At 51.4% G+C, this 14,959-nt stretch overlaps 1 protein-coding gene across 1 annotated transcript in view; it reads left to right on the forward strand.

Annotated features, from left to right (window-relative positions):
* Nucleotides 1-917: 917 nt before the first annotated feature.
* Nucleotides 918-14,959, forward strand: part of PARP1 (poly(ADP-ribose) polymerase 1) — a 38,126-nt gene continuing 24,084 nt past the window's right edge. The window contains exons 1-3 of the mRNA XM_047704700.1: nucleotides 918-1,201; nucleotides 5,716-5,881; nucleotides 14,431-14,546. Coding sequence (XP_047560656.1) covers nucleotides 1,079-1,201; nucleotides 5,716-5,881; nucleotides 14,431-14,546 — 405 coding nt within the window. The 5' untranslated portion in view covers nucleotides 918-1,078. The remainder of the gene's footprint in view (nucleotides 1,202-5,715; nucleotides 5,882-14,430; nucleotides 14,547-14,959) is intronic.

A 14,959-nucleotide genomic window follows, 5' to 3' on the forward strand; every position in this document is an offset into this window, starting at 1 on the left:
GGGGAGAAGGTCATAGGGAGAAGCAGACTCGCCGCACAGCTGGGAGCCCCATGTGGTACTCAATCCCAGGACTCTGGGGATCATGACCTGAGCAGAAGGCAGTGGCTTAACCAACTGAGCCACTTAATTTATTTTTTTAAGACTGGTTTATTCATCTTAGAGAGCGAGCAGGGGAAGGGGCAAAGGGAGAGAGAATCTCAAGCCTACTGCGCCCTGAGCACAGCTCGTGGCGGGGGGGCCGGGGAATACAGAGCCGGACACTGAACAGAACTGGCAGGCGCCTCCTCCCCTGCCACGTTTTAAATGACTAAACTAAAACGCACAGGATTAACACAGAAACCAGTTCAATATCGACATAGTAGTTTAGTAGGTCTTCTAACCCCGCCATTTCAAGTGCTGAGGGGCCTAACCGTCAGGTGGAGCGCAAACACCTGCGACGACGCCTGCCAGCAGAGCCCCAGGTGCAAAGGTGCCCCCAGACTGCGCGCGGGTCCGAAGTCTGCACCGACCCTGGGTCACGGCGGGCGCAGAGCCTCAAGTGCCCCCACACCGCTCACTGACTCCCGGGTCTGCACCGGGCGACGCTCAGGGAACCGCGGGCCGGGTCTCCAAAGGGGGGCGGGGCGGAATTCTCCACGTGAGCGCAGGGGGTCAGGGCGCAGAGGAGGCGGAGTTCGCTCCACGGTCCGCCACCGCCCACCGGGCTCGCGCAGCCGCAGGCACCCAGGGAACACCGCCCCCGCAGCCGGCAGAGGGCGCGCGAGCGGCGGGCGTCCCCCGAGGACGCGTGCGCGGGGGGCGTGCCCCGAGGACGTGTGTGAGCGCGGCGGGCGTGCCCCGAGGACGCGAGCGCCGGGGGCGTGCCCCAGGACGCGTGCGCCGGGGGCGTGCCCGCGGCCCGGCGTCAGCAGTCAGTCGGGGAGCGGCGGGGTAGCGAGGCGTGTTCGGAGGCGGCGGCGGCGCCGGCGGCAGCAGCACCAACTCGGAGCCCTCGGGCGCTTGCTGGGAGCGAGGGGCGGGCGGCAGGCGGCGGCGCGTGTCCAGGGCGGGGCGCCCGGAGCGGCGGCGGCGCGAGGGAATGATGGCGGAGTCCTCGGACAAGCTCTACCGGGTGGAATATGCCAAGAGCGGGCGCGCGTCCTGCAAGAAATGCAGCGAGAGCATCCCCAAGGACTCGCTGCGCATGGCCATCGTGGTGCAGGTGCGCGCGGCCGCTTTGTGCGCGGCTGGGGGCGAGGGGGGAGGGGAGCCTGCGAAAGCCCGGGAAGTGCGGCTCGGGGCCCTGCTGCAGGGTGGGGGCTGCTTCCTTCCCCGCTGCCTCTTGGGGGCGGGGGCAGAGGCGCGCGTGGGCTTCCGAAGCCGGCCTGGTTCTGACCTCCCTCGTGCTGGGAGATTTTTGTCCTACATTGATGATGGCGATGGGCGCCTGCGGGATTTTTGTTTTTTTGTGTTTTTTTTTTTTTTTTTAAACTATTTTCGTCTGTGGTTTCGACGTCCGCTTACTCTCAGTTTTTTCTTAATTATGCAGAACTGTAACACCTGGTGTCATTTCTGTACAGTGCCTTCGCTTTTAGCCCAATTCATGGTTTGAAGTCCTATTTTCCCCAAACTTTCCCGACTCCCAGGCGCGTTCTCTTCCCGCGGCATTTACAGCTGTCGGATCTGAGTAAGAGAGGCTGGAGGGGGCTGCTCATTGGGGGCTTCTGGACACACTGGGGACGCCCCGACGGGTGTCTGAGGCTTCCCAGATGGGGGTGTAGGCCTGGGCGGTGTGTCTGAGGCCCTCCTCCCGCTGCCAGTGTGCTCCTGTCTGCCCGTTAAGTCTTGGTTCTCCCCTGGCCCGTTCTGCTCTTTACCAACATTAAGTTCGTGTTCACGGAGTTCAGTGCCCTCTCTCAAGGTAACTTGGTTTTCTCCGAGGCAGCAGTGAGTTTTAGGAAAGTCCAGACAGTCCTTGCTGGGTTTTCAGTACTTACCAAGTGTAGCAGAGCGGGTACTAGATGCGCTTGGAGACTGGGGCTCTCTCGTCCCGATATCCTGAGGGCCTAACTCAGTACCTGCCAGGCAGTACCACCCTTTAGGGAACACAGAGCATGTCAGGCACCGTTAGGTACTAGTGACACAAGGAGGGCCCCCCTCCGGACCCCAGAGCCTGCTGACCCTATATGTTTATCAGGCTCTGAGTGCCGGGGTAGGATCCATTTCGGCTCTCTGATCTTCAGCCTGAACAAGTGGGCTGCCTGATCTGAAGCTCCCTCTTGTCACACTGTTAACTCTCTTGGAATTTACATTTTTTATTTCATTTTTTAGATTTTTTTTAATTATTATTTATTTGAGAGAGAGAGATAACAAGTAGGCAGAGGGAGGGGGGAAGCAAGCTCACCTCCAAGCAGAAAGCCCAATACCAGGGGCGAAGGCAGAGGGTTAACCCTCTGAGCCATCCGGGCACCCCTCCTTTTTTTAAAATAACAAAAAGGAGAACCTTTCTCAGTGCAGGGGTGCTTGACCTAAAATCTGTGGGGTGGCATTCGGCGGGTTTAGAGGACTTTACATTTCTGCAGTCACTAGTCTCTAAATAAAATACTTCCTTCAATTAGGTATGTAAGCAGCAGAGTAAAAGCAGAAAAGTAAAAGAGGTTCCTGTGATTTTTGTCAGAAGTGGTAATTATAGGTATTTTCATGCTGCTTTGCACTTGGGGATTTTTTAAAGTCATCCATTATGCTCATCAGTATTTAAAGTTACTGTAGTTGTTAGAATGGGTGCTAAGGTCTTTGTGCTTTAAAGCTCACTGTATCCCATCGAATTTTTAAATATTTTGATAATTATTTCAGTCTAATTAGTTTATTTTGTGAGCTCGTGTATTCTATGATGTGTTTTTTAATTCGAGAAAGGCACATCTATGGGCTTCACTAGTCAGCCAGAGAGGACCGTGGCCTGTCGGGAAGGACAGACAAAATCTTAGTGCAGCCTGTGTGCCAAATACTGAGGAGGGCTAGTTTGGTGCTTCTTTTTTTTTTTTTTTTTTTAAGATTTTATTTATTTATTTGACAGAGAGAGATCACAAGTAGACAGAGAGGCAGGCAGAGAGAGAGAGAGAGGGAAGCAGGCTCCCTGCTGAGCAGAGAGCCCGATGCGATGCGGGACTCCATCCCAGGACCCTGAGATCATGACCTGAGCCGAAGGCAGCGGCTTAAACCACTGAGCCACCCAGGCGCCCCTAGTTTGGTGCTTCTGATGGTGAAAGAAATTATTATTAGAAGTAAGTGGTTTTCTGAAACTGTATTTGGGGGTGGAGTTTTAACTCATAATGTAAAGTCTGGTCTTGTAGGCAGAGCCGGAGGCCAGAAAAGAATGAAACCATTATTCTACTTGGACTTAAATACCTTCTTTTACATTTGTGTGGGAGGATTGTTCTGAGTGTCTGATACCTGATCCTTGGGTGGTGTGCCCTGAGGAAGTCTCCAGGGGCTTTGGACTGGCCTTGCAGCCTTTGGACGGGTGAGCCCTGCGTTCTTCTGTCTTGGGTGGGCTTGAGGCAGACAGAGGGCACACAGTGGGGTCTCACGCTATTAACCAGCATTCCATACTGTCTATGAGTAGGTGGGCAGTGGGCTGGCTTGTTTTACGCAGAAGGAAACAGTTCTCTGAGTGAGGACCCAGTTCCCTGGTAGATGCTGGGTGTGTTAGGAGTACACACAGATTCTGCCGTCTAAGTTGCCAAGTGGAAGCATAGTCTTGTGATCTTGTTCCAGTTCCTTTCCCGCTACATGGTTGTCACTCCCAAGTTCTAGGGTAAAGCCTGGGTTTGTTCAGGGGTCCTTCCTCTCAAGTGTGACCGGGAGCCCTTACAGCCCCCAAGCTGGTGCTATGAGTAGGCCCTTGGGCTGCACCTCTCTGTCACCCCACACTGCATTAATGGTTGGGACACAGCACCCAGACCAAGGTTCCCACCAGAGCCACAAGGTCCAGCGTGGGGCAGAGGCATTTGGCCCCGTGCCTTCCTATGTTTGTGTGTGACCCCAGTGCTGCAGAGGTAGGTGGGGGGGGTGTGTGGCACCAAGGCAGGAGGAGTCCAGGTGCAAGGCACTGCAAATGTACAGCAAGATGGCGGACGCTTCTGGAGGTGTCGCCTGCCTCGTTGGAAGTTTGACACAAGTCCATTTGGAAATGCCGTTTATTTGGAGTGAGCAGTCTTTTCCCCAGCAGGAATTCCCCCATCCTTCCCTTGTCTTTTCTTATCTCCAGACTTGGGGTGTCCACAGTCCAGCTGCCTTCTATGAGCAGGTGTTGCCCAAAGTTAGCAAGACGGAGGCAGCTTCCAGCCCGGTGCAGGGCACAGGCATTGACGGAATCAGTGCCCAGAGGGATTGTTCTTACCTGGGAGGGGCTTGGGAGGATCCTTCTGGGAAGCTGACTAGGGCTGTGGAGCTTTCTGGGCCGAGGGGACTGCTGATGTGTGGGAAACCAGGCTGCTTGATGCTGGGGAGTCCTTGCAATGCCCTGGAGTGAACCTTCCTTCTGCATATATTACACTGAGAAAGAGGAGACTCAGCCTGGGAAGGGGGTAGGTGGGAGAAGTCACTGTTTTTCCAGAATATTTCTTCTGTCTGACAGTTCCCATCCGAAAATTCCTACGTGGTGGTTGATGTTTGATGCTGTTTTAGTACTTTCCATTCCATCTGCGTGGCATTTAGCTTTATTTCCTGTAAAAGCAGATTTTTGGAGCCGCCTCTGCTTTGGTCAGAACCACGTGTGTGTTTTTAAGGAGCTCATTCTGCCAAGCAGCACGGCAAGCGGACAGAACCTTGCTGTGGACGCGTGTTGGACCGAGCCACTTGCTGCAGCACCTGTGAGGTGGGGGTGCCCTACCCGGAGGCCGCTGAGGGTTCCCATGACGGCTTGCAAAGGGGCCGGGGACTGAGTAAATGCGGTGCTTGTCCCACTCTGCCCTGTCACCGTCACCATCTGCTCTTGAGGCCAGAGAGTGCTCCGGCCCCGGGAGCCCAGAGCTGTCAGTGTCCGCAGGAGAAGAGCCTGCAGTTGTCGCATCAGGAGCAACCCAAGTGGGAAGCATCATAGGAGAGAGGAAGCATGCCGTGACGGGCAGCACCTTCCCCTGTGGCGGGGCTTCCTGGGATGCCCACTGACCCTCCAGCTCCAGACCCTGGAGGCTGCTGTCCACAGATCCCTGGGTCGTTTGCCCTCAGAGAAGTTCCTTTCACTCATGTTGGCACGGCTGCGCCATCCTGACACGGTTTCCTGACACGGTTTCTCTGCTTTGCTCATTATCTGGGACTTGTTCCTTGTTATTCTGATGCCAGAGGCACTAAGCCCTTTCTGGACCACCTAGGCCCAACGGGGGCAGTCATTGGCCTCCCATGCAGGTGCAGCAGGATGGGGTCATGGGTGGGGATCTTGTATGTGTTCCATGGCCCTGGGAGGGAAGTCGTGTCACTGAGGCGTGTGGCCTATGGGGCAGAGCTTCGTTGAGGAGCAACGCCATTCCCCAGCCGCGTCTGAAGAGCAGCTGTCGGGACAAAGCTTGAGAAATCTGGGTGGGGATGCCATTTCTCGTTGGCTCACGGCTTTCCTCAAGTGACATGGGGCACATGGGCACTGCTGTCCTGGGTTTTCAGCGAAGAAGGGCCTCACATGCGCAGTGGCTGAGAGCTGGGCTTGAGGCTGCTCGCTCACCTCCCTCTCTTCTCTTCCAGTCGCCCATGTTTGATGGAAAAGTCCCACACTGGTACCACTTCACCTGCTTCTGGAAGGTCGGGCACTCCATCCGACACCCCGATGTAGAGGTGGACGGCTTCTCTGAGCTCAGGTGGGATGACCAGCAGAAAGTCAAGAAGACCGCAGAGGCTGGAGGTGTGACAGGTGTGTAGAGATGAGGGAGGTGGCTGGTGTCACCCCCCCAACCCCCCACCGGGCAGCTTCCGCGGGGGTCTTTTCTGGGAGAACATTCGGTTGCCCCCCACATGTTTTCCAGCTGCGCAGGTGGATAACCGAGCTGCCTCATTGACTTGGTGGCACAGTATTTTATTTTTTAAGATGCTGCTGATGGAGCCTTTGTTTTGTTTTGTTTTGTTTTGTTTTAATATTTTTATTTATTTATTTGACAGACAGAAATCACAAGTAGGCAGAGAGGCAGGCAGAGAGAGAGAGGAGGAAGCAGGCTCCCTGCCAAGCAGAGAGCCCGATGTGGGGCTCCATCCCAGGACTCTGGGATCATCACCTGAGCCGAAGGCAGAGGCTTTAACCCACTGAGCCACCCAGGCGCCCCGAGCCTTTGTATTTTTATTGTTCTTTTATTTTTAAGTAATCTCTGCACCCAAAAGTGGGGCTGAACCCACAAACCCAAGATCAGGAGTTGCTGCTCCTCCCACTCAGCCGGCCAGGCACCCCAGCGGTGAAGCTTTTGAATCTTTGGCAGTTTTGTTTTTAATTGACTTTCTTTTAGAGTTCTTGTAGGTTCACAGCGGAATGAAGCAGAAAGTTCAGAGTATTCCCATCTGCATCGTGCCCCCATGCAGGCAGGGCCTCTCCCTCTCTCACTCTAGAGAGATCCGGGGGTTGCATGGAGCCCTCATCATTGCCCCAAATCCGCAGTTGCAGGATTCCCTCATGGCAGTGTATGTGTTACAGGTTCGGATGGTGTGCAGTTTGGACAGAGCGAGTTTGAACTGTGCAGTCCCCTTCTTTGTGTATCTTCCTCAGTAAGTCCCACAGGGGGCTGTGAACGTTTCTGTTTCCGTAATGGTTTGCTCTCCGTCGTCTGCTTTTCGGGAACGATACTACACGGAACACATGTGACAGAGGGTGTGTTAGCCGTGGGTTGTCAGTGGGGCTTGCGGTGAACGGCAGGCTGTTATTGTTAGGTTTCAAGGGAATCCGAAGTTACACACGGATTCTCAGTGCACAAGGGGATCCACACCCCAGCCCCCGCCTTGTTTGAGTGTCACCTGTGCTCAGGGTCAGTCATATGCAGCCTCTTCACTTAGAAACCAATGGGCGTTGCAGGTTCCTCTGTGTCTCTTCATGGCTCAATGGCTCAGTTCTTTGTGGTGCTGAATGATATTCCATTGTCTGGATGGACCGCGGTCTCTCGCTCACCTGTGGAAGGACATCTGGGTTGCTTCCCAGTTTGGGAAATTATAAATAAACCTGCCGTAACATCCACATGTAGGGTTTTTTTTTGTTTTAAAGATTTTATTTATTTATTTGACAGAAGGAGAGAGCATTTAAGCAGGGGGAGTGATTGAGGGAGAGAGAGAAGCAGGCTCCCCTCCCAGCAGGGAGCCCAATGCAGGTCTTAATCTCAGGACCCTGGGATCATGATCTGAGCCGAAGGCAGATGCGTAATTGACTGAGCCACCTAAGTGCCCCACGTGTAGGTTTTTGTGTGGACATAAGTTTTTTTGTTTTTGTTTTTGTTTTTTTTTTTTAAGATTTTATTTATTTGACAGAGAGATCACAAGTAGGCAGAGAGGCAGGCAGAGAGAGGGGGAAGAAGGCTCCCCGGTGAGCAGAGAGCCCAATTTGGGGCTTGATCCCAGGACCCTGGGACCATGACCTGAGCCGAAGGCTGAGGCTTTAACCCACTGAGCCACCCAGGCGCCCCTGGACATAGGTTTTCAGCTCATTTGGGTAGATGTTTCATTTTCTGAAGACCAGCAAACTGCCTTCCTAAGTTGCTGCCCCAGTTTGCATCCCCCCATGCCCTCACCAGCATTTGGTGGTGTCATCGGGGTTTTGTCTGTTCTGATAGGCGCTAGAGGTGTCTTGGGTTGACTTGCAGTCCCCTGATGTCGTTTGATGTGGAGCATCTTTTCACGTGCTTCTTGGTGTCTGCATCTCTCCTTTGGGGAGGAATCTGGATATTTTGCCATTTGTCATTTATATTTTTAGTGCCGAGTTTCAGAGTTGCTCATCTATTTTGGATAGCAGTCCTTTATCAACTCTGTCTTTTGCAAGTGTCTTCTCCGTGTCTGTGGCACATCTTCTTTCTCATTCTCTTGACCGTGTCTGGCACAGAGCAGGAAAGTCCAGCTGACCAGCTCTTTCTTTCCTGGACCGTCTTCGGTGTTGCATCTAAAAGTCATCACCATACCTAAGTCAGCTGTTTTTCTCCTGCGTCACATTTTGGGAGCTTTACAGGGTGGCATTTTTCTTTTAAGTTAAATTTTGTAAAGGAGATAAAGTCTTGGTCTGGATTCATTTTGTGTGCAGATGTCCACTTCACCAGTGGTTGGAAATTCTGTCTTTCCTCCGCTATATGGTGTTTGCTCATTTGTCAGGCGTCAGTGACTGTGTGTGGGGGGGTGTCACTGAGGTCTGTTCTGGTCTGTTTTGGTCTGTTTATCCGTTTGTCTGTCCTCCTGGTACCTGACTGTCTTGATAGTAAGTCGTGAAGTCGGATGGTGTCGGTCCTCTGTCTGACTTTTTCCCCTTCAGTACTGTGTTGGCCGTCCTGGGCCTTTTGCCTCCACATAGACTTGAGTCAGTTTGTTGATACCCACAAGCCTAACTTGCTTGAGATGCCTGTACATTTTAAATAGTTTTTCATCATTTGTTGAAGATCTCTTGAGGCTGGGTTCTCGTTGGTCTGCCTTAGAAGCAGACCCCGCTGAACCTGTTCTCCTGCCTCTGGGCTGTCGCGGGAACGGCTGCCGTCCTTCCCCGCAGAGCTCTTGGTCCCTGGGCGGCACCATTCTTTCTGTCCTCCACTCGGCAGGTTTGTGTCCTGCTACTGCTGGTCTGTGGAAACTAAGAGGTCAGTGACACCGCTCACGCTCGTGAATAAAAAGAGCAAATTTGCTGAGAAACGGTTCAGAGGGCCAGCGGGTCTGTTTTCACTGGGGGCAACGGTGACACGGTCTTGTTCTGTGGTGGTTTTCCCCTTTTGTGTTCTGGTTAGTGGGGCTTGTCTGTTTAGGAATGTGTCCCATCTAGTTACAATTGATGTGTATTAAAGTAGATAATTTTATAATATGGAACATCTAAGTTTGCTGTAACTGTTTCTCTTGCAAAACATCTTAAGTCCTAAAGTTAACGTAATAATACCTTGTAGTTGTCTAAGGATTTTTGTATCCAAAGAGACTGATTTAATAGACAGAGACACCCAGGAAGTTTACATCTTACCAGATCCTGTAATTCCAAGATGGTGATCATTGGCCCTGTGGGATGTCTCCCTAGGAATTTTTTTCAAATAGTTGATTCCTGTGTGTGCTGTGTTTATTTTTTCCTGCAGAAATGGGGTTCTAAGTGTCACTTTGTTAAATGCTCTGTCACTGTGTGGAAAAAAAAACACGCATAACGGGAACTCCACCCTCGGAGCCGTTTTCCCACGTGCACTCTGTCAGCCTGAGCCTCTCTAGAATGTTCTCACCTTCCCCCGGAAACTCATTGCCCGGTTCACAGTGGCTCCTCCCCTACGCTGATTTCTGTCTAGATGGGGCTCCTGGGTGCCTCCTGTGCCAGGAGTCGTGCTGGGTTTGTCCTCCTGGGCCTGGCTTGTCTCGCTCAGGGTCGTCCGTGCCATGGGCTACAGTTTGGGTAGGCCACAGTTTATCCGTCCCCCGCCTTAGGGTACGTGTGGGTCATTTCTGCCCTGGGGCAGTTCCAGATTGTGCTGCAGTGGACGATGGTGTGCTGGGACCTGGTCCAGACCCTGCTCCCTGCCCTCCCAGGGAGCCGCGAGGGCTCGTGGTCCACCTGTGATGCACAGTGTTCTGCAGGGGCTGCGCCACTGTGCATCCCACCAGCGACACTCGGGTTTCAGGGTCCTTCCAGGTCCCCCATGTCCTCACTGGCGCTCTTTTGTCTGAGGGTGTGTTTTCCCTTTTTTATAATACCCATCCTGAGGTGTTCTTTCATGTGATTTTGAGTCACGTTTTCCTAGTGGTGTTGACCTCTGTGTTAGATTTTACACTAGAGTATTTACTATTTTATAAGATCTGTTGATTTTATTTTATTTTATTTTTAATATTTTATTTATTTATTTGACAGAGATCACAAGCAGGCAGAGAGAGAGAGAGAGGAGGAAGCAGGCTCCCCGCTGAGCAGAGAGCCCGATGCAGAGCTCGATCCCAGGACCCTGAGACCATGACCCGAGCCGAAAGCAGAGGCTTTAACCCACTGAGCCACCCAGGCGCCCCAGATCTGTTGATTTTAGAGAGAGTACATGAGTCGGGGGGCGGGGGGGGCAGAGGGAGAGGAGAGAGACTCTCAAGCAGGCTCCCTTCAATCCTGGACTCGAAGCCCAGCCTGGAGCTCAGTCTCAAGACCCTGAAATCATGACCTGAGCTGAAACCAAGAGTTGGTCACTGAGCCACCCAGGCGCCCCTAACACTTACTCTTTTCATGTTAAGTCTTGTGAGTTTTTTAAAAACATGTAGTATTTGTGGGGCACTTGAGTGGCTCAGTGGGTTAAGCCTCTGCCTTTGGCTCAGGTCATGATCTCAGGGTCCTGGGATCGAGCTCCGCATCGGGCTCTCTGCTCAGTGGGGAGCCTGCTCCCCCCTGCCAGCTGCCTGCCTCTGTCTACTTGTGATCTCCGTCTGTCAAATAAATAAATCTTTTTTTTTTTTTAATTTTATTTATTTATTTTTTTTTTAAAGATTATATTTATTTATTTGACAGAGAGGCAGGCAGAGAGAGAGAGAGAGAGAGAGAAGCAGGCTCCCTGCCGAGCAGAGAGCCCGATGCGGGACTCGATCCCAGGACCCTGAGATCATGACCTGAGCCGAAGGCAGCGGCTTAACCCACTGAGCCACCCAGGCGCCCAATCTTTTTTTTTTTTTTTTTTAATGTAGTATTTGTTTATCGATTATTGAAGTTTGCTCTATTTTGTGCTTCATTCACGACCCTTGACATTAATGGCCTCTTACCTTGTGCAATAGCCCATGTCCCCTGGAGATGCACTGACGGGCCCCAAGGCCCAGTGAGCCAGGCTTCAGCTCCAGACAGCCTGTCTTTTGAGGCCACACTGTCATCCATTTTTGCTACATTGCAGATAGAGGTGCTTCAGACTTCTTTCCAGACTGGGCAGCTGTCCAGCTATTTAATTCCGAGAGATGGCTGCTAGAAGACATGAACCATCCTGAGGCCTTCTGTGTTTGTGTCTGATTGCCTTCCAGAAAGCTTGGGGCCCTTAGACTGGCACCCCCCCCAGGGACAGGTCCCCACTTCAGGTATTTCCATTCCTCTTCACTGGGCTCCTGGTGGGGTGGAATTCTCTGTCACGCTTGGTAGTCGGTTTTACTAATTTGGTATTTGTAGGTGTCCTTTCCTCATCCTTTAGGGTATTTTGTGTTTTTTTGTAATGAAACAAAATATGAATTCTTTGTCTTCTGTTTTGCAAATATATTTGCCAGTTTTGACTTTTTTTTTTTTTTAAGATTTTATTTATTTATTTGACAGAGAGAAATCACAAGTAGGCAGAGAGGCAGGCAGAGAGAGAGGAGGAAGCAGGCTCCCTGCTGAGCAGAAAGCCCGATGTGGGGCTCGAACCCAGGACCTGGGATCATGACCTGAGCCGAAGGCAGCGGCTTAACCCACTGAGCCACCCAGGCGCCCCCAGTTTTGGCTTTTTAAAATACATAGTTTTGTGGGGGGTTTTGTTTTTGTTTTTGTTTTTTTAAGTAAACTCTACTCCTAACATGGGGCTCGAACTCAAAGACCCTTAGATTGAGAGTTGTGTGTGCCCACCAACCAGCCAGCCTGCCCTTTGACGTGTTTGTTTGAAGCATGTTTGTGTGTTTTGCTGTACTGAAGCTTCATCCTGAACTGAACGTTCTGTTATCAACGTCTGTCTGCTCATTTGCAGCTTCTGGTTCTGCTCTTATTTCTCAGTTCTTCATCTGGGATTTTTAAAATGATTTACATGCAGTTCTGTGAGTTTGACAGATGTGGGCAGTAGTGTAACCTGTACCCTGTCAAGTTAGGGAACATTCCCATTCCCCCCCGGGAAGTTCCTGCGCCCTCTCTTCAGTTACCTTCCCCACCTGGGTGACCATGGCTCTGGATTAACTTTGTGTGACTTAGGATTTCTGAAGCAAAGGAACTTAGCTTCTCCCATAACCTCCTTCTACTCAGCACGAGGCCTGTGAGGCACAGGCTGCCTGGCTTGTCACCACGTGGGATTGCTGAGGGATGATCCTTGTAGTAGATCACCGTTGAGCCGACCTTCTGTTCCCAGCCTCGCGCTGGTGCAAATACAGCGACTGTTCACGTTTGTGTACGCATCTCTGCGTGACACACAGTCATGTTTCTCCAGGACGATCGCCTAAGAATGGAGCGGTAGAGTGTCCATGGATGTCCGTTCAGCTGTTTCAGAAAACTGTCAGACTGTCTTTGGATTGTACCAGTTCCCATCCTCATCAGCACCTGGCATAGGCACGCTTTGGTATTTGCTCCCGATATGAGTGTAGTGAGAGCTCAGCCTGGTTTTGGTTGGTATTGGTCTTTTTCTTGAGTTGTAGGAATTCTTGGAATATTCTAGGTGCGATGGCTCCTGGGTGGCTCAGTGGGTTAATCCTCTGCCTTCAGCTCAGGTTATGATCTCAGGGTCCTGGGATGAGTCCCACATCAGGCTCTCTCCTCAGCAGGGAGCCTGCTTCCCTCCCCCCACCCGCCTGCCTCTCTGCCTACTTGTGATCTCTCTCTGTCAAATAAACAAATAAAGTCTTTAAAAAAAAAAAAAAGAATATTCTAGGTGCGAGTCCCTTATTAGAGATAGATAACGTGAATACCTTTTATCATTCTGGGTATTGCCATTGTTTAATTACTGACATTTTATGAAAAGTAGTGGTTGATTTTTTTTTTTCTCCTTTTTTAATAAGGGCTGTCCACCTTCTGAGAAATCTTCCCTGTTCTAAGACTGACATACCCTTCTTTGTTTTCTTCTGGAAGTTTGGTGGTCCTGGTGTTTGTATTTGGTTTCCAATTGAACGTTTGTGTTAGGTGGGAGGAGGGGGTGGTTTTTTATTTCTTCCTGGTAGGTACCATGTTGTTTCTGTTACCATTTTTGTGAAGACTTTAAGACACGTGACTGCATAGCTGGGTGTGTCTCTGGACTCTGGTCCCCTTGGCTGCTGTGTCTGCCAGCATCTCACTGTCCTAATTCCTACAACTTTGTGGGACATCATGAAATCACAGAGTGTGGAGGCAATAAGTGTTTACCTCCCCATAAGAGTTCCAAAATAAACAGATGGTGCCATCACTCACTAAGCTTTGTTCTCTTTCAATATTGTGTTGACCTTTCTAGGTCCTATGTTATTCCCTACAAATTTTATGGTAAACTTACGGATTTCTTGCCCAAACTGGCTCCCTAGGATTTGGATTAGCATCACCTGGAATTGGGGGGGGTGTCAAATGGGATTGATATGCTACCTGGTTGGGTCAGTCAGTCCATAGACCTGAAGTATCTCTCCACTTACTTGGGCCTTTGTTAACTTCACACTGGCCTGAAGCCTTCCTGGGGAGGATTTGTGTGTCTTGGTAAATCTGTTTCTAAGTGTTCTATGTGTTTAAAACGCTACTTAAATAGGAGTATGGTTTAATTTCCTTTTCTAATGTCTATTGTTCACATATAGGAACATTTTCTATGTTGACCTTGCCTCATCCAGGTTTGCTCAATTCACTTAATGGTAGAAGTAGTTTTTTTTCTATATTCCTGCTGGTGCAGTCCTGTCCCTACAGGTAGAGGTGCTTTACCTGTTCTTTTCCAAACTTACACCTTCTGTCTCCTTTTCTTGCCCTAGTGGCACTTGCTCTAGAGCCTTCGAGACAGTGTTGAGTAGATGTGGTGGGGGAAGAAGGCCTGTATTGTTCCTGATCTTAAGACAGAAGCTTTCAGTCTAGGACTCACTTCTATGTAAGAAAAGACTCCTTTGTTCCGGGTGCTTGGCTGTTGGTCCCCAAGGTTCTGTGCCGAATGACCCCAGCTTCCCCCCTACTGATTGAGAAATGCCACCTCCCTGCGTGTTTGCTATTTGCACTCCTGTTTCTGTGTGAAGACACCCCCTTTAAAAAAAAAAAAAAAAAACCTTTAATTTCGGCATGTAACTTTGATGCCTAGAAGGATCTTGGAAATCAGAAGGTAATGTTGCGGAGGACGCGGCTTTCGTGATTAGCAGGAAGCAAGCATTTTGTCCAAAATGAGGGGGGACCGGAACAGTGATGGAAGGAGCCAGAAGGTGAGACCGGCACCCTGGGGCGCCATGCTGTTCCAAGAGCCTGTCCAAGGAAGGGTCGTCTTTTCTTGCCAGAAGAGCAGCTGTGTTAGCCACAGCTGTTAGAAACAGACGCCAGAGAGCTGGGCCAGTCGCAGTTGCCCGGGCACGAGGTGTCCCGAGGCTTGGGGGGTTTGGGCTCTCTGCAGTCCCCCTGAAGCTGAGCACGCGCCACTATGCTCCATCCTTTAGGCAAGGGCCAGAATGGAGGCGGAGGCAAGACGGACAAGACGCTGGCTGACTTCGCGGCTGAGTACGCCAAGTCCAACAGAAGCACGTGCAAGGGCTGCATGGAGAAGATTGAGAAGGTGAGCTCAGGGGAGGGGTTTGGCCGCTGGAGCCACCTGGCTGTCCGGCAGCCGTCTTGTCGGGTGTCCAGAGAAGAGAAGATGCAGGGCTGTGGGGGTTAGCCCAGCGCTGGCGGTTCAGCGTCAGTGAATGTCTCCCAGGCCCGGAACTCCTGAGAGTGTCAGGCCTGGTCCCCAAGGCTGTACAGAGTTGTAGTGTGGGGGCCACAGCAGTGGGGGGACAAGCCCACTGGGGTGGGGGCTTGCGGGGTGGCATCCTAGCTAGTGGTCAAGGCCAGCTCTGCTTATATCCGCTCCGGGCTGGCAGAATGTTCTCAGGAAAGAGGTTGTGCGTCTCACGTTCCTGGGTGGGTGCGTGGAGTTGACCTCATTTAAAACGGGAGCGCTGAGGCTTTGGCTGGCACAGTCCTTGG

Source organism: Lutra lutra, chromosome 15 (assembly GCF_902655055.1).
Source record: "Lutra lutra chromosome 15, mLutLut1.2, whole genome shotgun sequence".
In the NCBI taxonomy this organism is placed as follows: domain Eukaryota; kingdom Metazoa; phylum Chordata; class Mammalia; order Carnivora; family Mustelidae; genus Lutra; species Lutra lutra.